This window comes from Podarcis liolepis (assembly GCF_965112155.1).
Source record: "Podarcis liolepis genome assembly, chromosome: 9".
NCBI classification, from domain to species: domain Eukaryota; kingdom Metazoa; phylum Chordata; class Lepidosauria; order Squamata; family Lacertidae; genus Podarcis; species Podarcis liolepis.
The window spans coordinates 69754955-69780725 of NC_139564.1; the positions used below are offsets into that span (position 1 = coordinate 69754955).

A 25771-nucleotide genomic window follows, 5' to 3' on the forward strand; every position below is an offset into this window, starting at 1 on the left:
ATGTTGTTTTAGGAGGTGAAATTTATTTTTTTGCAAATTTCTTCAGTGAGGGGGTATTAAAAATAAGGTTTGGGGTGTGAGGAGTTCAAATCTGGTTTTGAATTTTTTTGATTGGTCAACTTTTAGCTTGCTAAGTCTACATTTGACTGAGAAGGAAATAAACTGCTTCGGAAAACCAAAGAATTTTGATTTTAACTTTCTGAAAATGTCAGCTAATGCTAAATTATTGTTGTTGTTATTGTTACTATTATTGAACAGCAAGTGCTTGACAATCATTTTAAATAATTTCTACGCAATTGGGAAGTTGAAAAGTTCAATGCACCCTAATCAAACAATGTTTCATCCATTGTATCTTCTGCACCTATCCTTCCGAAATTTTGCAGGGAACTTCCAAAGGGACCCCTCTGCACTGTACAGGCAAGTTTCCCACAAAAGAAGAGAAGCTGCTAGGTGGAGGATTTCGGCCGACCCAGAGAGGGTCAGGCAATGCTTCCTGGCTCCTAGAAGCTTTTAGAGATGAGCATTGTTCACTGGTCTGAGCTGCTAGGAAATGTTCTCCGGGAAGCTACAGGTTCCCTTCACCTCCCCCCCTCCCGGGGTCTGATCACTTGCAACAATGACAATCATTGGGCAAAACCTATTCTTCGATCCCAAGCCTACCTTGCAAATGATGCGTCTGAGAGTGCAAAAGCGCCTTCTTTTTAGAGGTGAATTTGTCTCTGTTGCTGCTCCTGTTCTCTGCTGGTTTGGTCTGAGGAGGGTCATTGTTTGTAGTCAGATACTTGAGAAGCTCTGAGCAGGGACGTCTTTGTGGCTTTTGTGGTTGACAAATGCTCTTCGCTTTATTGCTCCATGAATTCTCAGTCTTAAGAAACAAGTCACAATAAAAGGAAAAGTAATAAAAGGAAGGAAGGAAAAGAAAAAAGAAAGCTGAAATTAGTGAACCGAACCTTATCAGAATGGATATAGGATTTCTGAAGAGATGTGATTTTCAGTGAAGTGTTCCTTATAAGAGCACTAGATCTATGAGCTGTGAATAATTGTTTGCAGAACAAGGAAAGAAAATTACATTTAAAATTCCTAAATGACATTTATGCGGCTTTTTTATTTCATTTCTCTTATGTTTCAATGTTCCTACTCAGCAACATATAACTAACAAGACCCTACAGCGCCTTTACTACGAACAGGGAGGGGGGGAAATAAGCTGGCTTAAACCTTAATTTGCTGCTGATTGCTCAAGCCCAGCGCTCACAACTCTCTTAAGTACCCCTAAATGCTCTGTTTTCGGTTACAGTCAATGGCAAGACAAACATTGTTTAATACAGCCTGCTAACAGAATTACACCACTGCCAGCATCAGAGCCAATTAATGGCTGACATAGACCTTTCTACTGAGGTTCCAGCATAATCTTTTTCTAAGTTGGGCCGCAAGTGAAGTGGTGGCCTGGAGTCGCACGTCAACACATCAGCCCATCAGTAATATTTTAATGGCACTGTCTACAATTCTGTGGAGGGGGAAAGAAGAGCAGCCTTTAAAAATGCGTTAATGCTGCCAAGAAAGGGTGTGTGTATGGAAGGCATAACATGAATTATTCAGAGTGAAAAAAATGAACAGAAGCAGCTTCTCCTTATGATATCCCCTCACCCCCACATATGAACAAAACCCCACAGCTTCTGCCCCAACCCCACAATTTGAGATAAGGTACCAGGCTATTGGTGCAGTTACTGGGTTGAAAATTCAGTTCGTGCGCAGAAAGAGTAGATGCACATCTCTCCTTTTCCCTCTCCACAGATAATAACAAGATGTTCTGTGTTGAGGTCTGTATGTGCAATGGCCCAGTTTTAAGATCCTTTGCTTTCACACAAAAAGGGTTTGTGTGTGATCATGGAAACTGGGCCATTGTGTATATGGACCTCTGCACAGAGTGCCTGCATCCAACATTGCTTGCGGAGTCAGGTGAAACTTTGAGACGTATCCCACTCCTTGTGCACTGGCCGGGTAAATGTCTGAGCCCTAGTGGGGGAAAAGGAAACTATTTAAAACCATCTTGATATGTATTGCACTGTACCTTAACCACCACAGGGCTTGTTCTGATCCTGTGATTGGCATGGTTTGCATGGTTGTGTGTGCTGAGGCCACTGCATTCATTGTAATTTAGCTGGGTGTTAGCTGGCGCCAACAAGAGTTTCTTAAGCTGCAAGGATAACAAGGGGAAAGGTTTGGGGTGGGTGCGGAAGGGGGAAGGTTGGGAAGAAAAAGAAATAAGGTTATGCACTTCCGTTCCTCAGGTTTCATCTGAATTTATGAGTCTCGGGTCCAGTTTGGACAAATATCAACATGTATAGAGGCTATGCAAGATGGAAAAGTAGGATTTTGAACAATAGGCTTGCCTGCCTTGCCCCACGGCTGCTGGAAGTCCACATGTGGAAGCAACATTTGCACAGGGCCTTTATGGGTGGCAAAACCATAAATCCATTCATGCCAGTAAAATTTGGGAAATGCTCGTATGGTTTAAGCCTATAAACGCTGGACTATTCCTGTCTATGCCTAATGCATTCTGCTTCATACATGAATGTCCCGCAGGCCTAGAATCTAGAAATGCACACTGAGAACACAAAATACTTAATAAACAAACAGAAAACTCCACCAATAACCCCCTCCCTAATCAGCCAAGGGCCTGGCTAGAGAGAGATGCTTTCACCTGGTGCCTAAAGATACATACTGAAGGCACCAGGCAACCCTCCCTGGGGGAAGCATTCCACAAATGGGGAACCATTGCAGAAAAGGCCTATTCTTGTGTTTCCACCCTCCAGACCCATCGTGGAGGAGGCATATGAAGAAGGGCCTCAGCTGATGACTGCAGGGTCTGGGTCCATTCATATGAGGAGAGGTGGTTCTGGAGGCATTGCGGTCCTAAAAAATCTTAGCTCCTGCATGCTCCTACTTGTGCACTGTAGTGCAACCAGAAGTGCAGAAAGCATCACTGGCATGGCCAATGTCCCAGGCCATCCCCTGCAATCAAGGCAGAAGTCAGTCATGCCAACTGCACAGTACACACTGGATGTAGTTGGCTAAGTGGACTGACAGGGTCCAAGCACGGGCAGAAGTACCCTGACTTGATATATTGTGAGGATCATATGAGAAGTTGCATAGCTCAGTTGGTTAGAGCCAGACACTTAGGTCCAGTGCCGAGGGCCTTCTGGTAGTTCCCTCACTGCGAGAAGCCAAGTTACAGGGAACCAGGCAGAGGGCCTTCTCAGTAGTGGCACCCGCCCTGTGGAATACCCTCCCACCAGATGTCAAAGAGAAAAACAACTACCAGACTTTTAGAAGACATCTGAAGGCAGCCATGTTTAGGGAAGCTTTTAATGTTTAATAGACTTTCAACTCTACAATTCTTTGATTCTATGATTCAAAATTGCCAACCTAACCCCTCAAAACTGGAGTTGTGTCACCAGTTGTTTCATGAGCTTTTTAAGGGGAAGGGCACTTCAACTCTGACCCTGAACCTTTACCAGGATTGTCACGCATAATGAGCGGCACAAGAGTTCCGCATTAGTTCCTAAATGGAAGGAATTCTGTGCTTCTAGCCTTAGATACCACGGAACGCGGAAGATAAAACGCCTGCTTCCCAGAGTTGTCAAAAAGACGAGCAACGTAAGACTTACAAAACCATTTTACACACTAAAATGTGATATATTAGTACTTATCCCTAGGCCAAAAATGATGGGGGTTTTTTTTGTTTTTTGAAAAGGTATACTGTGTTACATTCCTGATTTAACAAACAACAGCTGGGGGGGGGCTGTTTTACCTGAGGAACCACACAACCAATTTCAAATGCAGATTGTGCCCAAGGGCATAGGTAAAGACTTTCAGATTCATAAGAGTCATGACCGTATGTTGCCATATACACATAGGAACATAACTACACACTTTATTTCATATGCAGCTGCATAGGGATGTACATTCTCCCCTTCATCACAACCTGTTTGGCTGGATCCAGGCAAGGCAGAGAAGTGTGAAGTGGAAGGAAAATATAGGAAGCAGAGACAGGAAAGGAGATTCCAGCTCTCCACAATGTCTTCCTTCCATGTGAGAAATTCACTTGAGCCAAGCAAACCAGGAGTCAGCAATAAACACCAATCAGCATCCACAGCCATCCTGAGCCCTTGAAATTCAAGTCCAAACTTTTTTAAAAAAGCTTTATATGACTGCTCTGACACATGAACAAGGCTGCAGAACATCAGCCATAAGCATGACTGCCAGCCACTTGCTTTGGCAGTGAGAGATTTTACTTTCTTGGGCTCCATGATCACTGCAGATGGTGACAGCAGCCATGGAATTAAAAGATGCCTGCTTCTTGGGAGAAAAGCAATGACAAACCTAGACAGCATCTTAAAAAGCAGAGACATCACCTTGCCAACAAAGGTCCCTATAGTTAAAGCTATGGTTTTCCCAGTAGTGATGTATGGAAGTGAGAGCTGGACCATAAAGAAGGCTGATCGCCAAAGAATTGATGCTTTTGAATTATGGTGCTGGAGGAGACTCTTGAGAGTCCCATGGACTGCAAGAAGATCAAACCTATCCATTCTGAAGGAAATAAGTCCTGAGTGCTCACTGGAAGGACAGATCATGAAGCTGAGGCTCCAATACTCACCTTGTGAGAAGAGAAGACTCCCTGGACAAGACCCTGATGTTGGGAAAGATGGAGGGCACAAGGAGAAGGGGATGACAGAGGATGAGATGGTTGGACAGTGTTCTCGAAGCTACCAGCATGAGTTTGACTAAACTGCGGGAGGCAGTGGAAGACGGAAGTGCCTGGCGTGCTCTAGTCCATGGGGTCACAAGTCAAACATGACTAAACAACAACAATGGCAAGCTCAAGGACCCATGCACAGAATGGTGCTCAGGGGCCAACAAAATCTAGCCAGCCTTGGAGTCAAGCCCTCTTTGCAATACACCTTTCAAAGGTGGTGCACCTTAACATGGACCACAGATGGACAAAGAGACATCAAATGTAAAATGATTTGACTGAAGACTGAAGTGATTGTTTTTTGCATGGTTCCGACATCTTCTCTTCTGACAAAGTGGAAAGACAACGTTTGCCTACAGTAGAGGAAAGTCTATAGCAGAGGGACACAAATGCAGAATATGAAGGACAATGCTACATCTCAAAGTAAACAAGGCCTGGCAATTGGCTAGTTTTTTTCCGCCAGGCAGAGTGAATACAAATCTTCTTGGTAGCTGATAAAATCATTCAGAAAATGTACATTGCAAGTCATCATGATAGTCAAAACTATAAGATGCTGAACTTCTCGATTCCATTATGACCAAAAGATAAAAGAGTCCTCTGGCAGCAGAATTGGTTTTTGTAAAGTTAGGGGTTGGTGCTTTCTGAAAATCTTAGCAGTCACTTTGGTAGTGACAGATCTGGCAGCAATGACCACTCCCCACTTAAAACGGGGGGCGCCCTTTGCGCGGGCGCGTGCAGCCCCTAGATCTGGAGCGGCCCCAACAGCATAGGCTTGGCTTTGCCTCCCCTCAGGTGGGATACCTGGAGGTCTCCGCCTACCTCAGTCAGTTGTCCAATCCCACCTGGGGGAAGCGTTGCCAAGGAGACCAGGCCAGGTAGGGGAGGGATTACCTGCCCACACAATAGAGGGAGGATCTTACCTAGGAATCCTCACTTGGCTCCAGAGCTTCTCCCACCCTACCCACCCTCAGTTAATGTCTTATTTTGCAGGTTAACTTTTCTTCACAGGTTTTGCAGGTTAACGTTTCTTCACAGGTATGCGGGCGCTGCTACGTTAAGGTCGCTGTTAAAGGGCCGGAAAGGAATTTCCCTGCATTGGCAGGTTTCGCCTTTCCCGTAGCAAAACGTCACAACTTTGGCGGTATCAGGCCTTGGGCGGAATCCTTTTGTCCATCTTCCTCTTGCGGCGGCGATACCAGGGTTCCCCGTTAAAGGGGTTTTCTGAAGGGAGGCTTTGGCCGTACACCGAAAGGTCGTCATTGCTCTCTCCTGCGGCGGCGGCGTTACGGGGGCGGCCATCTCTGCTTGAACATATGTTCTCCAGAGCCGGCCCATCCCCCCCACACACACTGGATAACCCTGATGCTCCCTAGGTCCCCGGCTGGGGACCAGGGAGGGAGAACGCCCAATGCCTGAGCCAAGGTCTACCCACATTTGAAATTTAATAAAGTTGTGGCCAATTTAATCCCATAGCACATTGTCTTGAGTCGTTATTCCACATGACGGGGGGACCGTGCAGGATCTGGGGACTCCGCCTGTCCGCGCAATGGATATTTGCTGTTAATGAGGATACTATTCTCTCAAGACAAAGCAAACTGTAAGGTTTGTCCTGACACAATTCTTGAGGGCCCCTTAGCACATCTGAAAAGGAGCATGAGGACGCATCTCACTGGGCTCTGTGCACACTAAAAAAGAAAGACTCTAGGACTTCATTTTTTCTCCATTTTCTACCACCACCTCCTCTCCCTTCTCCTTCTAATCCTTGCTTCTGCAACAGAATACTGATCTGGAACTATGATATCGCTGCCGTGGGCTCCTTCACACATTACATCTTTTAGCTGCACATCTAACTTGCGTCTAAAAATGCAAAGCATAAACACTGTTGTGGTTTCCCTCAAAGACTTTAGAGAACTGTAGTTTGACAACAATGTTAAACACTACGAACTCTAGGCACCCTAACAGAGACGTAGCTTATTTATTACAAATATTTCACATAGAGGGGAAAGAGGGAACAAAAACTGAAGCTGTTTAAAGTTGATAGCATAGCTGTGGCCGTAGAGATTTGGAGGCGTTTTACTGAATATCAATAAATCTTTTCAGTTCATTGAGCAAGAGGCTGACCGTTTGATAGGGTCCTAGTCTGCGGCTAGTTTTACAGGAGGCCCATTCTGAGAAGCCACCACTTCATCTTCTTTCTGGTTTGGCAAATGGAGAGCCAACTCTTATCCCTCAGATTTGGCACAGGCGTTTTCAATTGCCGATTCCCATATGAAAAGAACTCTCTTCCTTTCACCCACTTACTAGCACAATCCAAGGAGCTGTTAACAGATGTGAGCCAAACGTGAATCCAGCCTTTATCAATAAGCTGTCTTGGTAACCTCTCCATCCTTAAGGAAATCAGTCCTGAGTGCTGACTGGAAGGACAGATCCTGAAGCTGAGGCTCGAATACTTGGACCACCTCATGAGAAGAGAAGACTCCCTGGAAAAGACCCTGATGTTGAGAAAGATGGAGGGCACAAGGAGAAGGGGGACAAGAGGACGAGATGGTTGGACAGTGTTCTCGAAGCTACCAGCATGAGTTTGACCAAACTGCGGGAGGCAGTGGAAGATAGGAGTGCCTGGCGTGCTCTAGTCCATGGGGTCACGAAGAGTCAGACATGACTAAACAACTAAACAACAACAACATCTTGGTAACACATTATTAAAAGTGAAACTTGTACACATATATTGGAGATCTCCTAATGGGAAAACACATACTCAAAGCATTCCCTTTCTGAATTAGCAAGAGTGTGCATTGTCGGAAGAAAAACATTCAGGCAATACCATCGTTTCACCAACAAACAAGTTTATCCTGGGCTTTCTGTCCGAAATGCCCGAGTCCAATTAAGCTTTCTTTGGGTTTTCAGTCTAAAAACGAAAAGACCAAACCTTATTGTGGCTACATCATACCCATGCAGTGGATAGTGAGAGGGCACCTCCATTTCCCGTTAAACACTAGGAAGGTAGATTCTTACTAGAGACGGCTCTTCTGCCTCCAGAGGTGGAGGGGTGCCGTCGGGCATCGGCGAAGGGCTGGCATCGTTTTCGTTGGTCACATCTCCATCCGTCAGTGCATCAAATGAAGGCAGTCCATCTTCATCCACAGGGATACTGTCCAATGTCTCCGTGAGAACTGCTAGCAAATTTGCCTCATTCTCTTCGTCTATCTTCTGCAAAAGCAGGAAAACAGGGGAGGAAAAAAAGGTGAGTCAGGAAGGGAGTTGTAGGACTTACATAGCCATATAACATGATTTGGCCCAATTGATTTCTGAGGGCGCAAAGTGCTAACTAACTACAGTGGTACCTCGGGTTACAGACGCTTCAGCTAAAGTGCTACCTCAGCTTAAGAACAGTTTCAGGTTAAGAACAGACCTCCAGAACGAATTAAGTCCTTAACCTGAGGTACCGCTGTACCGCACTTTTCTGTGTTTAACACGCCCCCGTGTATAAATTTGGGGGACTCCAAATTTATAAAAAGGGGAGAGATTGCCCAGAGTTGTTGATCTTTGGGGAGGGGGTGAGGTTGTTGAACTATTTGGGGGCAAAACTGCCGAAAATCACTAATCCACTGCCTCTCACATGCGTTGCAAAAGCTACCTATTGTCTGTCCCCTCGCCAGCGGAAGCCGCCAATCACCCGCCCATTTGCAGCAGCAGCAGCCAATCAACAACAGCCCTTGCGGCAGCCACCAATAGCATGGCTTATAACCACTGACAATCTCTGGCTCGCAGCAGGAAACAATCTAATGTCCCCGCTATGCACTATCCATATACAGTAGTACCCCGGGTTACAAACTTAATTCGTTCTGGAGGTCTGTTCTTAATCTGAGGTACCACATCTCACGCCGCCGGCACATGATTTCTGTTCTCATCCTGAGGTAAAGTTCTTAACCCGAGGTACTACTTCCGGGTTAGTGGAGTTTGCAACCCGAAGTGTTTGTAACCCAAGGTGTTTGTAACCCGAGGTACCACTGTATAAGACGACCCCCAATTTTAGACATAATTTTTGAATAAAAATATCCTCGTCTTATAGACAGAAAAGTACGGTAACTCAGTTTGAATTTCAGGGTAGCACACACCTTTTGCAACAGTTGCTCCCCATTATGCTTTGCAATGTTTCTTCATCCCTTTCCCTATTCTTAATCCTACAGGATTATATTTAGTTCAGTCAACACCCATGTGTCCTATGAACTACACCCAAGATGTTGCTGCTGCAACAACCCACCACCACTGAAACTAACTGATCTAACAAAACTACAAGGCTGATGAAGCAAGACAGCTAATGAGGAGAGCTCTACAAGGAAGAATGCCAAAGACCTCTTTGTTACAGATATGTAGCCGTGTTGGTCTGCCATAGTCAAAATAAAAAAATTCCTTCCAGTAGCACCTTAAAGACCAACTAAGTTAGTTCTTGGTATGAGCTTTCGTGTGCATGCACACTTCTTCAGATACACTGAAACAGAAGTTGCCAGATCCTTCTATATAGTGAGAAGGTGGGGAGGGGTATTACTCAGAAGGGTGGTGGGAATGGGTGATTGGCAGATAGCTGAGATGAGCTCATCTCCCACCACCCTTCTGAGTAATACCCCTCCCCACCTTCTCACTATATAGAAGGATCTGGCAACTTCTGTTTCAGTGTATCTGAAGAAGTGTGCATGCACACGAAAGCTCATACCAAGAATTAACTTAGTTGGTCTTTAAGGTGCTACTGGAAGAAAGACCTCTTTGGTTCTCCAGATGCCTACTTCCACTACCAGAAATGGGAAACTTCTCATTTATATGCATATCGAAGAAAAGCAATCAATGCTCTTATTATTAATGGAAAACTCCTGGTTTCTTTTTTTAAATAAATGTATTCTGCAGGTTGCCTTTGAAGTTGTCCTTTCCTGTTATGTAGTTTGAGTGCTCAATACAACTACTGTATGCATTTATCTAATTCAGGCTGCAATTATAAAAAGTAGATTAATTCCTAATCAGATGTGGCTGCAACATTAATTTGTACTAGATATCTTATTTCAGTACCGGGGACTTGTTTGTGTCAAATCAAATATATTTAATATCCTTGCATTTCTCAATGCAACACGTTCTAATTATCATCCGTATATTTGGAAGGCAGGGGGGGGAAAATAAAAGCACTTATTATATTTTAGAGATTTGTCGCAGCAATTATTAATGACTTAGGGCTTGGAAAAACTCCCTGTGGAGCCCATGCAAAGACTTTGCTGGCAGCCAAATACAATTCTCAGTAAGAGAAAGAAAAGGGAAGCAGACTAGATATTCTCCACAGATGTCACACTTAAGTAGTTTAATACCACCCAGGAACGGGCAAAGGGGTAGTACCTGAATCACAGTGTAAACCTCAAAATAAAGGCTTTTCTCCCTAGAGATTAGCTTAGATTGATCTTAACTGAATTAACTCCTGTTCAGTTAAATCTCCCTTTTGGCAACAGAGCAGTTCAGGAAACAATTACACATGCATACAATTATAATGTTTGATCGTTTTATTATTTCAAGACAAAAAGGAGTTTACAGCCCTATTTCCATCACCCAAGTGTGCAGAATAAATGGGTGTCCCACCGACACGTGCTGGATGCAACACTTAATCGATTTAAGCGCACCTAAAATCCAATGCATGTTAGGTCTGATCACATAAAAACTTCAGCCCTGGACATTTTGCTCTTTATTAGGGATGAATAAAGGTTCAACAAATAAAACAACATATACTTCTTTGAAGATGTTATATCATTCTTTCAACTAACCACCCTAAGATCTGTTGATGAAGGGTGGTATACAAATCTTAATTTTAACAATAATAGCAATAATAATAATAATAATAATAATAATTAATAATACACCCAATAAACTTGAATTTCCCCCATTCTCTCCTTGCTTTTAAGGCCATGGGGACTACATCAGAAAACCAGGACTAAATTGTTAACACAGTTTGATAAGTAACAAGAAGTAAGAGACTTGGTCCCCCATCCCGGTTCACACATTGCTGGGGCTAGACGCACTGGACTGTGCATGTAATTACAGCACATGCACATAACACCTGAAGCCAGTGGTATGTGACTCTGCTAATTCAGCACACAGTTATACAACACACTTTCCGTGATGTCTAAATGGGCCTTATAATCATATTGGCCTTAGTCTAGTATATCTGAAGGAGCTTCTCCACCCCCATCGTTCTGCCTGGACACTGAGGTCCAGCACCGAGGGCCTTCTGGCGGTTCCCTCACTGTGAGAAGCCAAGTTACAGGGAACCAGGCAGAGGGCCTTCTTGGTAGTGGCACCTGCCCTGTGGAACGCCCTCCCACCAGATGTCAAAGAGAACAACAACTACCAGACTTTTAGAAGACATCTGAAGGCAGCCCTGTTTAGGGAAGCTTTTTATGTTTGATGTATTACAGTATGTTAATATTTTTTTGGAAGCCGCCCAGAGTGGCTGGGGAAGCCCAGCCAGATGGGCGGGATATAAATAAAAAATTATTATTTATTATTATTATTATTATTATTATTATTATTATTATTATTATTACTTCCTTAAGACCCATTCTGGCTTCGCTGGGATGGTTGCCACGGCCTTCACAGTTGTATCCACTCTGGTCAAGGGCCATTTATGGGATTCTGCCAGGGTCCCGAACCCTAGCATTGTATTGTATATGCAAGGCAAGTGAAACTCAACCCCTTGGGGGGTTTCAAGTAGGCACCAGAATTTAGCATAAATATGAAATATGAAGCAAATCTTGAGGTTCCTCCTCAAGTAAAAAAAGCAACAACATGTAGGATTTCAAGGAAAGTCGAGAGAGTTTTGTTAAGAGCCTAATGAAATGACCCAGTGGGAAGTTTCCACACATCATTAAGTTGCCATCAGATGAAACGGTCCCGCCTCGTCCAGAAACATTTGTGGAATTTAAAAGGGAGCACAAGCCTCTCTTGGAAGGCTCTGCACATAAACAAGGAATTAGAAGAGTCAAATAGGTAGAAGCCTTTACGAATGATTTGTATGCCTAATTCTATCTGGGATAGTGATCACAGGACCAGCCCAAGACATTTTGGCCCCGGAGGCAAACCACAAAATGGCACCCACCGCCACTGGGGAAGAGGGGATGGGAAAAGATCGACATCGGGAACAAGGCGGGAGGAAAGTTCGATATCGGAATCTGCTGCCCCTGTGGATCCTGCTGCCAGAAGCAGTCACCTCACTTTAACTCATGAGTGGGCCAGCCCTGGGTGGTCAATACATAAGATAAAGATAAAGGGACCCCTGACCATTAGGTCCAGTCGTGACCGACTCTGGGGTTGCGGCGCTTATCTCACTTTATTGGCCGAGGGAGCCGGCGTACAGCTTCCGGGTCATGTGACCAGCATGACTAAGCCGCTTCTGGCGAACCAGGGCAGCACACGGGAATGCCGTTTACCTTCCCGCCGGAGCGGTACCTATTTATCTACTTGCACTTTGACATGCTTTCGAACTGCTAGGTTGGCAGGAGCTGGGACAGAGCAATGGGAGCTCACCCCACCGCAGGGATTCGAACCAACGACCTTCTGATCAGCAAGCCCTAGGCTCTGTGGTTTAACCCACAGATTCACCCACATCCCAATACATACAGCTCCCCTAAAGGAGAGAACCCTAGCCAAGAGCTACAACCAAAAGAACTATGGGAGTCCTTCATGTCACTCGTTCCACAAGCAGAATCTCTTCAGCATGTATGACTGGAGTGGATCCAGCCTCCACAGCAGAACTTTTTCTTTTTAAAAATCCTTTCCAGGTCAGCATTCTTTCTTTGATAATACGGACCCTTCCAGAAGCGCCAGCATTTGCTGTTCCAGCGCTTGGCATCTGCGCTTTCAAACAGACACTGAAGCGCCCCGACAATTCAAAGTCGGAATGTGGAGTGGACACTGGCCCTCATCATAGCAATTTCCATTAGTTTTTCGTACAAGTTTCAAACAATCAAACACCCCTCAGAGGAAAGCAAATGATGTGACAAAGAGGACTCTGTTAAAACAATTAATGTCACTTTCCATTATTGCTCCAGTCCCAATTTACAGAGCAAATAAATCAAAGTCACCACGGACGGTGGTACGCTACCCAGCCAACACATGTCTGTTCACAAATGACGTCGGGAGATAACCTTTGCGAAGCTTCGCCATGTTGCTGGCTCCAAAACACTGTTTTATACGGAAACATTTTTATTAGTTCACATAGCCAAAGCAGCACTGAGAAAAGGTGGTAAGAAAGAAAGGATCTTGTTTTGCTCTCCTTCTCCCTGAGCGATAGGAAGTTGCAGGGCCAGCCTCTTACAGGGTCCATTCATTCTCTTGAGAAATGAGTGTACTGATAGTCTTTGAAATGGGTGTATTTACTAGTACAGTGGTCCCTCAGGTTACATACGCTTCAGGTTACAGACTCCACTAACCCAGAAATAGTGCTTCGGGTTAAGAACTTTGCTTCAGGATGACAACAGAAATCGTGCTCCGGCGGCGCGGCAGCAGCGGGAGACCCCCATTAAGCTAAAGTGGTGCTTCAGGTTAAGAACAGTTTCAGGTTAAGAACAGACCTCCGGAACGAATTAAGTACTTAACCCGAGGTACCACTGTATAGAAATAAAAGTGGGGAGGGGCATTAAATAGCCATAGTGCCATCAGCATGAATGAGGAACTGCAGGCTCATGCCTCCTTGCCCTGTGGAACAGCCTCCCACCAGATGTCAAGGAAATAAACAACTACAGCGGTACCTCGGGTTACATACGCTTCAGGTTACACACTCCACTAACCCAGAAATAGTGCTTCAGGTTAAGAACTTTGCTTCAGGATAAGAACAGAAATCAGGCTACGGTGGCAGCAGGAGGCCCCATTAGCTAAAGTGGTGCTTCAGGTTAAGAACAGTTTCAGGTTAAGAACAGACCTCCGGAACGAATTAAGTACTTAACTCGAGGTACCACTGTATCTGACTTTTAGAAGACATCTGAAGGCAGCCCTGTTACATAAGTTTTTAATGTCTGAAGTTTTATTGTGTTTTTAATATTCTGTTGGGAGCCAGACGGAGTGGTTGGGGAGACCCAGTATAAGTAATAAATTATCATCATTATTATTATCTATTCCATAGTGTCTTCACTCTTGCAATTAGGTGGGGGGGGGGGGAGAGAGAGAGCTTCCCCATTCTAGCCAGTGGAAGGCTTTCTTGCTGTGTGTAGAAGTCTCTGCCTTGAGGAACTCACAATCTGTTATTAGGCTCAGAGGAGACAACAGAGGATGGAGAGGGAGACGAGGAGAGAAAATGCATTTGTTGCTTGGTTACAGTAGAATATGGAGCTTGGAAACTAAGGGATAGTGCAAAGGAATTTGTGGGGAAAGTGGATTTTGAAGCTGGATCTGCTGCATCAGGTGGGCTGGCCAATCCCAGGTTTAAGGGGCTGCACTGGCAGAATGCCAGACTTGCTCAGCTGGCGAAAAGGGGTTGTCTTTAAAACCATATCAGTTCTTGTCCCGTGCATCATAATACTTTTGCTCAACCCCTTGCAACAGCAAATCAGTTTTCCCCCAGCTACTATCCAGGCTGCTGGAGTATGTCACCGAAAACTAGTACAGCGATACCTCGGGTTACATATGCTTCAGGTTACATACACTTCAGGTTACATACTCTGCTAACCTAGAAATAGTGTTTCAGGTTAAGAACTTTGCTTCAGGATAAGAACAGAAATCGGGCTGCGGCGGCGCAGCGGCAGCAGGAGGCCCCATTAAGCTAAAGTGGTGCTTCAGGTTAAGAACAGTTTCAGGTTAAGTACAGACCTCTGGAACAAATTAAGTACTTAACCCGAGGTACCACTGTACAGTGGTACCTTAGGTTACAGACACTTCAGGTTACAGACTCTGCTAACCCAGAAACCTTGGGTTAAGAACTTTGCTTCAGAATGAGAACAGAAATCACGCAGCGGGAGGCCCCATTAGCTAAAGTGGTGTCTCAGGTTAAGAACAGTTTCAGGTTAAGAACGGACCTCCAGAACGAATTAAGTTCTTAACCCGAAGTACTACTATAGCTAGTACTCACAGCACATCAAAGACCGTAATTTCAGCTAGCAGAAGTCTACAGAAACTCAGAGAAGGTCATTTTGCATAACCAAAAAGTGTGATTGCAATTATTATTTTAACAGATCCATCTCCGCATAACGTTCATTAAAGTGTCGACTCCCTGCCTTGTGCTCGTGGTGTGAGCTGTGGTGTTGACAGCGCAGGGAGAAAGCTTTGCCGCAGCCAAAAGCTGTAAATTTCACTATTCCAGCATTGCTGCTTATGAGGCTCATCTTCCACATGGGACATTCCAGCAATTATATGAGGTAGCCTCATCCTGATGAGGACTGAACAGTTCCAGACAGGTGCTGAGCAGGAGGATCAATGAGTGAGAGTGCCACACTCAGCACCCCGCTGAAACGATCCCATAAATAGTCTGGACGGCACTGTGAAAGTGTGCCATATAGAGATTTCCTAAATACTTGAGCAGAAAACAACAACTTTCCAAGCAGTGTCTTTTTGCCAAAATGAATTTGTCCATATTTTAAACAGTAAAAAAACCACATTAATTAGTATTGTTTCCCCCCACATTGATTCACAACACAAGTCGTGTGGCAGTCTCACACCTAGTGTTGTCTAGTATGTCTAGTATGAAAAACACAGGCGAGGCACGTTATTCATTGAAGTAAAACTTATTACAGCTAATCACGGATAATAATTAACCAAAAAGAACCTCAAACTGGCACCAGATAAAGTAATTTTATTTTTTAGAACTTAAGATTCTTTTTGAAATAGAACATACAGCTCCTGTTCATGAAGAGGACTCTCTTTTTTTGTCAACTTCCCTGAGCATTTTCTGTTCAGTTTATTCTCTATCTAGTGCCAGCTGAAAGTTTACTTCCCCTTCTGTTTTCATGGCCATTTTTCAACACTACCTGCCTTTCCTATTTTCTACGTAACGGAAGAAACCCCCAAACAAAATTGTTTTAAAATACTATACAACCACACTATGCTTAAATTCTTTCCATGAATCCCACCCAATTAGAAATCCCATACTGTTCTTTGGCATTGTCAAAACATTTGACCCCAAAACACTAAAATAAACTGAATATTTTGTGACAAGATCTATGCACAACACAAACCGAAGGTAGCATTTCAGCGAGAAAGGGTGTTTATGTAAGAAATAGGTTAGAAAGGAACAGTATCACCCAATTATCTTCCTCTGACACGATCACAAAATACTGACAATACCTTATGGATATGGGAATCACTTTCAGAAGCATACGCTACAGATAGTGCTTATGGCTGCATTCTTGGTCAGTTAAGTACAAAGGTGCCTCTCTAAATTCATTGCATCAATAACCTTAGTCAGATATTACTTTTGAAGCGTTAATTAGCATGTGAGGTGGCAGCAGCAGAAACAAGCTCATGCTAGCTCTGCCCATGCCACTGTTCCCACTACAGTCCAGCTTACGGGAAGGGACGGTTGGCTTCCATGGAGACTCCTTTCACATTTTAGAACGCTGCATAATCAGGGTTCCAAAAAGCATGGAAACAGCCACAGATACAAAAGGCTCCCTGCCGCAATCACCTTCCACGAGGCAAACCATGGCTTTTTGTGAACACGCAAATGCTTGGGCTCGTAGAGCAGAAATCACAGTCACTTTGTTCCTTCCCCCCATCGTTTTGCTGCTGCTCTGAGAAGCTGTAAGTTCTGCTTAGTATTTTCATCCAAACCGGGGCTGTAGTTTAGCCTCCTTCAGACAAACCAGTAACTCCCTTAGGCTGTAACTCCTACAGCCATGTTGGCGCGTTGGACTACTGCAATGCGCTCTACGTGGGGCTACCTTTGAAGGTGATCCAGAAACTGCAATTAATCCAGAATGCGGCAGCTAGACTGGTGACTGGGGGCAGCCGCCGAGACCATATAACACCGGTCCTGAGAGATCTGCATTGGCTCCCAGTACGTTTCTGAGCACAATTCAAAGTATTGGTGCTGACCTTTAAAGCCCTAAACGGCCTCGGTCCTGTATACCTGAAGGAGCATCTCCACCCCAATGTTCAGCCCGGACACTGAGATCCAGCACTGAGGGCCTTCTGGCGGTTCCCTCATTGCGAGAAGTGAGGTTACAGGGAACCAGTCAGAGGGCCTTCTCGGTAGTGGTGCCCACCCTGTGGAACACCCTCCCTTCAAATGTGAAGGAAATAAGCAGCTATCTTATCTTTAAAAGACATCTGAAGGCAGCCCTATTCAGGGAAGTTTTTAATATTTAACGATGTACTGTTTTTAACACTTGATTGGGAGCCGCCCAGAGTAGCTGGGGAAACTCAGCCAGATGGGCGGGGTATAAATAATAAATTGTTGTTGTTGTTGTTGTTGTTGTTGTTGTTGTTGTTGTTGTTGTTGTATTGCTATGCTTTTTTCCCTTTGGACCACATCAGTATTGTCCTCTGGGCAGCCCCTCCATATACACTGCCCAGGTTTGTGTCTCAGGGTGGTCAGTAATGCAATGGTTTGACTTCGTACCTGAAGGTGCTCTCCATAGTCTCTTGAGACAGCTGGATGCAAGCAACAAAAAGACAAACCACAAGCTATAACCAAAGGCCAACGAGGTCTTTGTCTAAAATGATCTGAAACTCATCCTAAGTAAATTTTCACAAAATACCCTCCGTACTTCTCAAGCTGATGCATTGTTTCAGTATAAATTTAAGCTTTTCTGGCATCAACACATTTCCAAAAGTCTACTAAAAGTTGGGGGGGGGGACACCCTTGCATGTTTTCTTGCTTCTAATGAGCTGTTGCAGTTCAGAAGTTTCCATTCTGTGCTGACAATTAAGTTTCTAATAAATGGAGGAGCTACTAATTGACTTATTTGTCTCACAAATACACTACCTTGCTAGCAACCTGTAGCAACACATTTTACATCCTTTGACCAGAAATCATTCACAGTTCTTGCAAGCTGCTAAATGATTAGATTTCAGTTGTGTAAACTGCCTATCTTCCCCCTCGTTGGCACCAAGGCTTTGATTTTGAACACAGAGAACGAAAAGGAGAATGAGCTATCAGACTCTTGACTGCGCTAACAGAACCAGAACGATAAGATACTGGTGCAATTGTTGTGGTCCCTATTATATATATGTGTATGTAATTGAAACCACAGAAATGCAGTCTATTTGATTCAGAACCAAAAGGTCACTCAACTCAATTTATAGTTGACGCTGAGCACAATATTGAAAAACACCTGAAAGCAAACGATCTTATCAGCAGTTTGGGCCTCAACGTTTACCGACTACATGAGATAATATGCTGATTACTAAATAAATGCATTAACTGTGTTTTGCACACGAGGGATGTTTAAATGTGTCCAGAACTTGATGGTGGCAAATTCATTGCCAGCTATCTTAACATTACAATATTAAGTGCATTTTTATAATGCCAAGAAACATGGTGGATTCCCCTTCCAGTCCTCATCACGCAACACAAATCAGGGCAACACCTTACACTGGGCCTGACTTATGAATAAGGATGTTCCCAGCACATTTGTTCATGTGCAAAGTGAGCAGAAAAATTAGGAAGACTGGATTAGGCTCCTTCTGTGAAGTGGGCATGAGAACACGCTCAACACACACACACCACTCTGCAGCAAACAATTGCCGCCTCAGGGTCAAGCCAAACATGATGGTAAAATGAAAGTTTATTGCAGACCCACTGTGGTCTTGATCTCTCTCTCTTTGTGTGTACCGTATTTTTCGCTCTATAACACGCACCCGACCATAACACGCACATAGTTTTTAGAGGAGGAAAACAAGAAAAAAAATATTCTAAACGAAACAGCGGATGTGTGATTTTTGTGGTTCATGCTGTGGCCACAGACATGTGATCTGACAGTGAGTTTGGGGTAGCCCAGTGCAAAAATCCTGAGGATCCATGTGGATCCATGCTTTGTAACCACGTTTTTGCACCACTGCAGCCCCAGGCAACAGTGGGTGTGTGATTTTTTTGGTGCAAGCTGTAGCCATGGACATGCTATGTGATCTGATGGTGAATTTGGGGTGACCCAGTGCAAAAATCCTGAGGATCCATGTGGATCCGTGCTTTGTAACCACGTTTTAAGTGGGGAGGGAAAGAAAAGCACTCAAGGGACAAGGAACACGCGTGGGGTGGGTGGAGAAGGATGCTGTTAATAATGCAGAAGAGGGGTATAAGAGGAGAAGGCTCCTCTCCTCTCCCGCTTTGCTCCTTTAAAGCAAGCAGGCTCTCTGTCCCTCTCTCCTCCCCACTCAATGGCTCTTCTCCCGCTTTGCTGTTTCAAAGCAAGCCACGGAGAAGGGAAGGATGGGGAACCATGGATCCTCTGCTCACGACTGCAGCAGATCCCCCCACCATCTGTAGGCATTCGCTCCATAACACGCACAGACATTTCCCCTTAGTTTCTAGGAGGAAAAAAGTGAGTGTTATGGTGCAAAAAATATGGTAAATCAGGACCACAGTGGATTAATGTCTTCCTCTCCCCAGTGGCATAGCGTGGATTGCCAGCACCTCGCAAGGGGGGTGGGAGAAAGGGAAACGGGCAGAGTATGCATGCACATTCAACTGCCTAATGGCACTTGCGTCACGCAGGAGATTGCAACCTCAGAGATAAGAAAAGAAGAGTCATTTCATTGTCTGGAGAGGTCATTTCCTGGTTTGCATGGAAAAGCTGTTTTCAATGGAGCCCAGCAACAGAAGCATGCAACTGTATTGGGGCAGCACTGGGAATTGAAATTTTGCACCCCTAACAATGTTGCCCCTGGTGCAAACCCCCCTGTGCCCCCCATGCTATGCCACTGTCTCTCCCCCTTATCATCATCATCATCATCTGGAGCAGGGGCACCAGCTTTGCATATTTTATTTTATTTTTTGCAGAGGTGGGGGACCCAAACCTTACACGCTGGGGGGCAAGCTACAAAGTAAAATGCCACATCTAGTTTGGCCCTTAGGTTTGGCTGTACAGTGGTACCTCAGGTTACATACGCTTCAGGTTACATACGCTTCAGGTTACAGACTCTGCCAACCCAGAAATAGTGCTTCAGGTTCAGAACTTTGCTTCAGGATGAGAACAGAAATCATGCTCTGGCGGCGCAGCAGCAGCGGGAGGCCCCCACTAGCTAAAGTGGTGCTTCAGGTTAAGAACAGTTTCAGGTTAAGTACGGACCTCCGGAACAAATTAAGTTCTGAACCTGAGGTACCACTGTAGTCAGAAGCAAGGATGGCGACTACAGCAAAAAACTATTACTTTGGATACTGTCATTCTGCTGACAAATAATCTTACCTAGAGACATCCTCAGGCCATCACTACAGAACAAGCAGACCTTTAGATTTTTATTGTAAGCAATCTTGTAGGATTGCAAAACTTGGTGTCTTAGGTGAAAGCAAGATGCTCCCAAAACAAATCTATTCACGATTTTATTTACCCAATTTGGATCACTCTGATCCCAGGGTTGTTTCCAACGTGTTACAAAATGTACAAACAAACCTACCATGTACGCATTACTTAAAAGCAGATTATTGAGGCCAAATAATTAAAACACAGCAACACATGAAAATATAAAACTGAGTAAGCGGAAATCACTGATTTACACCAAACGGCTAGGAGAATAAAAATGTTTTCACTTGGCAGTGGAAACCCCTTAAAATTTTTGTTATCTGTGTCTCCTGAAGAAGGAAATTCCACAATTGGGCTGACAGTGCAAGAACAAGGAAGGCTCTTTTTTGTAAAGAGCAGGGCAAACCAACTAGAGGGGAAATGACCAAAACACTCACACAGGGTGTAAGATGGTTGCAATGGCAGAAAGTGTTTCAACATATAAGAGGATACCAGGCCACCTGCACCCTCACGTGCTCTCTGTAATCATCTTTGACTTTAGCTCAAGGAGTCCTGTTACACAGACTCTGCTACCTGAGGAGACCATATCTTTGCCCACTTCAGATTCTGATACTCCTGTAGTTGTAAGGAACTCTATGGCTCATCAGTCTTTATCCATCACCACAGCACTTTGAGCTGCCAGTCCATCAGCACTTAGGTGCTACACACATACCACTTCAGCTACTCAGCTGAAAACGTGGAACTGTGAAGGTCCATGGAAAAATTGTAGTGGGGAGAAGTAGGAGGGGGCTAGCCTGTCATTTTGTTGCCTTCAGGTCTTCTGACCATACTGCCACACAATCCCGCAGCTCAACCTAGGTAGCTAAAATCAGGAAATAATCTTTATTATTTAAAAAGAAGCAAATGGTTGGAAATGTATGACTGTTCCAAACTTGGCTTCAAATGATAAACAGGTGGTAAGTGGAAATAGGGCCTTCTCTGTGGTGGTAAACCCATTACAGAATTATCTCCACAGAAACATCTACTACTCTATCTTATAGGGAAGTTGAAATGGGCTTATTCCCCCAGGCTTTTAGCGGTTGGTTGTTGTTCTTGGAAAGTGAATTTTACATTCCGAGTCTGATTTTTATTCTTCTTGAGATGATTCTTGTAAGTTGGGGATGCTCTGGAAAAAGAAAAAAACCAAACCAAGCATTCCAGCCCCATCGAAGCTAAAAGCCTGGTCACGTGGAATAGTGACACCAACAACCCAAGCTGATCCTTGAGGACATTGCCCAGCCCCAGAAAGGCCTAGCACTCTGTCATCGCCACAAAGAAGAAGGGATATGGGCAGCATTCTTCCTCCTTAGTAGAGCTTGGTCCTTCCAAAAATCCATCTGGCTATCAAGTCTCCAAGGCAATCCAATTACACAGTCAGCTTGTGTTGATGCCAGAGGCCTAGCAAGACTCAACCATTGTTTACCACACCAAGGAATGACTTTAATTACTTAAGATAATCCAAAATGCCTTGTGGAAACATGTTGATATACTTAATTAAGAAATGACTGGAGTCACTCAATGCTCTCAATGAAGACTTGGGCTTTTTAAATCTTTCTAGTTCAACTCAATAATATTTAGCAAAGCTCTCTCTTTTGTGAGGTCAGCCTGTCCTTCCTTTTTTTGTCCCTTTCCCCCCTACAGGTTCTTAGAACGGTATTGTTTTAGTACACAATTTAACACTCTATCAAGTAAAAAGGGTCAGGCTTATAGGTCTGTATATCCCTGGGTCTCTGTTCACTATTCTGTACTGCATTTGCTCTTCTCCAGTCACCTGGGACCAAAACAGTTCACCCGCAGTCCTCAAATAGGTACCATTAAACTCTGGCTCAGTCTGCCCAGGTTAGATCTCCATGAAACTCAAGAACCTGCAAATATTCAGCTACTCGTAAAAGGTGTTAGAATCGGATGGTATCTCTGCATATTGTGTAGCACCTAGTACACAGAGCTGTTATAATGATTACTGTGGGAAGCGCACTGTGTAGCGCACTGAACACTTTAAATGTGCCAAGTACTATTCTTATTACGCACGCAGACAGCAACGCTGCAGGATAGCTTCTTCCTCTCTAGGTTCTGGGGCCTTGCCATATTTCCTTCCTCATAGGCTTGTCAGTGTCATGCCTTGCCCAGCCAGAAGACTAAAATAGAAATGAACTGCACAGATATCACTCTCACATGCCTACAAGTTGCTGAATGCTTGTGGGTTCAGGTATGCCTCAATTTGTGTAGAATATTGTGGGCTATTTCTCCCTCTCTTTTTAAAGGAGACCATTTCAGTTGGTCTTATTTAAGAAGAAGAAGAAGAAGAAGAAGAAGAAGAAGAAGAAGAAGAAGAAGAGTTTGGATTTGATATCCCGCCTTTCACTCCCTTTAAGGAGTCTCAAAGCGGCTAACATTCTCCTTTCCCTTCCTCCCCCACAACAAACACTCTGTGAGGTGAGTGGGGCTGAGAGACTTCAGAGAAGTGTGACTGGCCCAAGGTCACCCAGCAGCTGCATGTGGAGGAGCGGAGATGTGAACCCAGTTCACCAGATTACGTGACTACCGCTCTTAACCACTACACCATACTGGCGTTATGTAGTTAAATAACCATACTGGTTATTTAACTACATAACAGGCTCAATCACAGAGTGGAGTTCATCTTGCTAGAATTGCTGCTCCACGACTGCAGTCATGGGATTGTTGTCTATCACATGGCAGTATATGTTTTGACTCCACAGAGTGGAAAGTGATGGTGACAGGATGTTTGAGTTACTGTGTTCCGTGAAGTGGGACTATTGTCCTTTGTTTTTTCTCTTTGATGTCTGATGCTAGAGAGAGAGAGAGCCATGTTGCAGTGCTCCGTGTGTGTTTAATGTAAATAAAGTAGATTAGCCAAAATGCTGAGTTGCTGAGGTCTGTCACGCAAGCTGCAAAGACTCTGCGGATCCCTAAGTGTGTTGATGTCTGTTGGCATCGGTTGCTGTGATGTTCGGGCAGAAGAAAGCTTTTGAAGCTCCTGAACGATCAACCAGGAGGGAGGGAACATGCCAGTTGGGCATGTGTCTCTACCAGAGTCCTACTCAAGTGTAGGGCAAGCTCCTAACACATCTGTGGTCTCTGCACTTTTGGCCTGCGGCCTCACCAACCCTGGGCTGCAACTCCCCAAAGTTTTGCTCACTCTGGCTGAAAAGGTATTCCTACACTAAGCTATCAATGAGACACAAGGGAGGAGAAAATCTCTTTGGGCACATCTGCAACAACTGTTTTTGCTGGGGTACAACCGAGGAACAACCAGCACATGCCACAGCTCAGCTAGTTGTATCTCCTGAACTCAGTCCACCACACATTGAACGTGCTGTGGTAGATGTGAAACATTTTAGGTAGTATTCAACTCATGAGCGAGGACGCGGGTGGCGCTGTGGGTTAAACCACAGAGCCTAGGACTTGCCAATCAGAAGGTCGGCGGTTCAAATCCCCTCGATGGGGTGAGCTCCCATTGCTCGGTCCCTGCTCCTGCCAACCTAGCAGTTCGAAAGCACGTCAAAGTGCAAGTAGATAAATAGGTAACTGCTCCAGTGGGAAGGTAAACAGCATTTCCCTGCGCTGCTCTGGTTCACCAGAAGTGGCTTAGTCATGCTGGCCACATGACCCGGAAGCTGTACACCGGCTCCCTCAGCCAATAAAGTGAGATGAGCGCCGCAACCCCAGAGTCGGTCACAACTGGACCTAATGGTCAGGGGTCCCTTTACCTTTACAACTCATGAGCAGACCCACTGAAGTTAATAGTCACAACTTAGGTGCATTAATTTCAGTGGGTCTACTCTGAGTTGTACTCAGTTCAATACCTATCATTTTTACATGTTACGATGGATCGGCCTGAGCTGTAAGCAAACGTACACAGATCTTCTAGATAAGGAAAAGCTTTTCTGGACATCAGGCCGCATGCTGACATCACCACCCATTTGGCAGATAGATGGGGCAGCCAACCTGTCAATCACCCAACCACAGAATAATAGAAGTGTAGAGCTGGAAGGGTCATCTAATCTCCTGCAATGCAGGAATCTCAACACACAGTCTCCCATCCAATTTGAAACCATACCAGACCCTGCTTAGCTTCTGTACCATTTCCCCTCTGTTTAAACTATTCCTTTTTAAATGTATTTATATATTCACTTTCATTAAAAATGATTGATTCGATTTACAGAATAAAATAAAAGGCAGCTACCTCTGGAAATGCAGGCACACCACCAAATCTACCCTTGATTTCCGCAGGAAGCTAAATTTCCTTTGCGCCACAGTTGGAACTCAAGCTGTACTTCAAAGGAGATCCCAGCCAATCCAAGCAAGGCTTGAAATCACTGTTGATCAGCCCTGTCTCCAAGCCTCGCTTTCTGCATGGATCAGCCACAGCTTGATCGGAAATGCCAGAGTGTAGCCAATCCCAGTAGGGCTTCACATCGCCATCAGTCGCACGAGTGGCATGGACTTCTAAGTCCCGCTTTCTGCAGGGATTGGCTACACTTAGAGGAGCTCTGATTGGAAGCTTCCAAGTGGAACCAATTCCACTGGGCCTTGCATGTGGTGCCAAATAGAAGCTCTGCTTGACGAGGAACAGGAGGGGATTTTAAAAATCTTTACCTGCCTCACACCTGACATCAACGAGGCCCACAGGCTGCAGGATTCCCACCAATGCTATAAATAGTCCAAGGAAACATATGCAAAGTGCTTTGATCACATAGAGATGCCGTTTAAGTGTTTGATATTATTTTTATTATTTAACGAAATTAAAAGACACCTGCTTCTTGGGAGAAAAGCAATGACAAACCTAGACAGCATCTTAAAAAGTAGAGACATCACCTTGCCAACAAAGGTCCGTATAGTAAAAGCTATGGTTTTCCCAGTAGTGATGTATGGAAGTGAGAGCTGGACCATAAAGAAGGCTGATCGCCAAAGAATTGATGCTTTTGAATTATGGTGCTGGAGGAGACTCTTGAGAGTCCCATGGACTGCAAGAAGATCAAACCTCTCCATTCTGAAAGAAATCAGCCCTGAGTGCTGACTGGAAGGACAGATCCTGAAGCTGAGGCTCCAATACTTTGGCCACCTCATGAGAAGGGAAGACTCCCTGGAAAAGACCCTGATGTTGGGAAAGATGGAGGGCACAAGGAGAAAGGGATGACAGAGGACGAGATGGCTGGATAGTGTTCTCGAAGCTACCAGCATGAGTTTGACCAAACTGTGGGAGGCAGTGGAAGACAGGAGTGCCTGGCGTGCTCTGGTCCATGGGGTCACGAAGTGTCGGACACAACTAAACGACTAAACAACAACAACAACAATCGAAAGCCCCTTTCCAAAGAAAGCTGTGCAAATGTTCAAGCCAAAATGAGCAATCCCATTGATTTAGCTGTCGCATAACAATTTTGTACATATAGCCCCTCAGTTGGTTAACTTGCCCCTTGACTAACAGGTGGGTCTGCTTGCACATGACTCAAGCAAGTGTACTTGATTTGTATTCAACCGCAAAACCTGCAGGATCTGTGACACACCAAGACAAAACACAACCTAGCCTTCTGATTTTGCT

General features: G+C 44.6%; 1 protein-coding gene across 11 annotated transcripts in view; it reads right to left on the minus strand.

Annotated features, from left to right (window-relative positions):
- Nucleotides 1-25771, minus strand: part of PPARGC1A (PPARG coactivator 1 alpha) — a 651951-nt gene that overhangs the window by 43411 nt on the left and 582769 nt on the right. For 6 of the 11 annotated variants that reach the window (XR_014516001.1, XR_014516003.1, XM_083460443.1 and 3 more), the window contains 3 exons: nt 7769-7963; nt 2069-2194; nt 661-865 (listed from right to left, as the gene is read on the minus strand). Coding sequence is in view for 7 of the 11 variants with exons in the window: in XM_083460443.1 (XP_083316569.1) it covers nt 661-865; nt 2069-2194; nt 7769-7963 (526 nt within the window). In the remaining 4 variants the exon portion in view is untranslated. Of the gene's footprint in view, nt 1-660; nt 866-2068; nt 2195-7768; nt 7964-16057; nt 16302-25771 lie in introns of those variants that run through there. The other 5 variants (XR_014516002.1, XR_014516004.1, XM_083460447.1 and 2 more) reach the window with 2 other exon arrangements.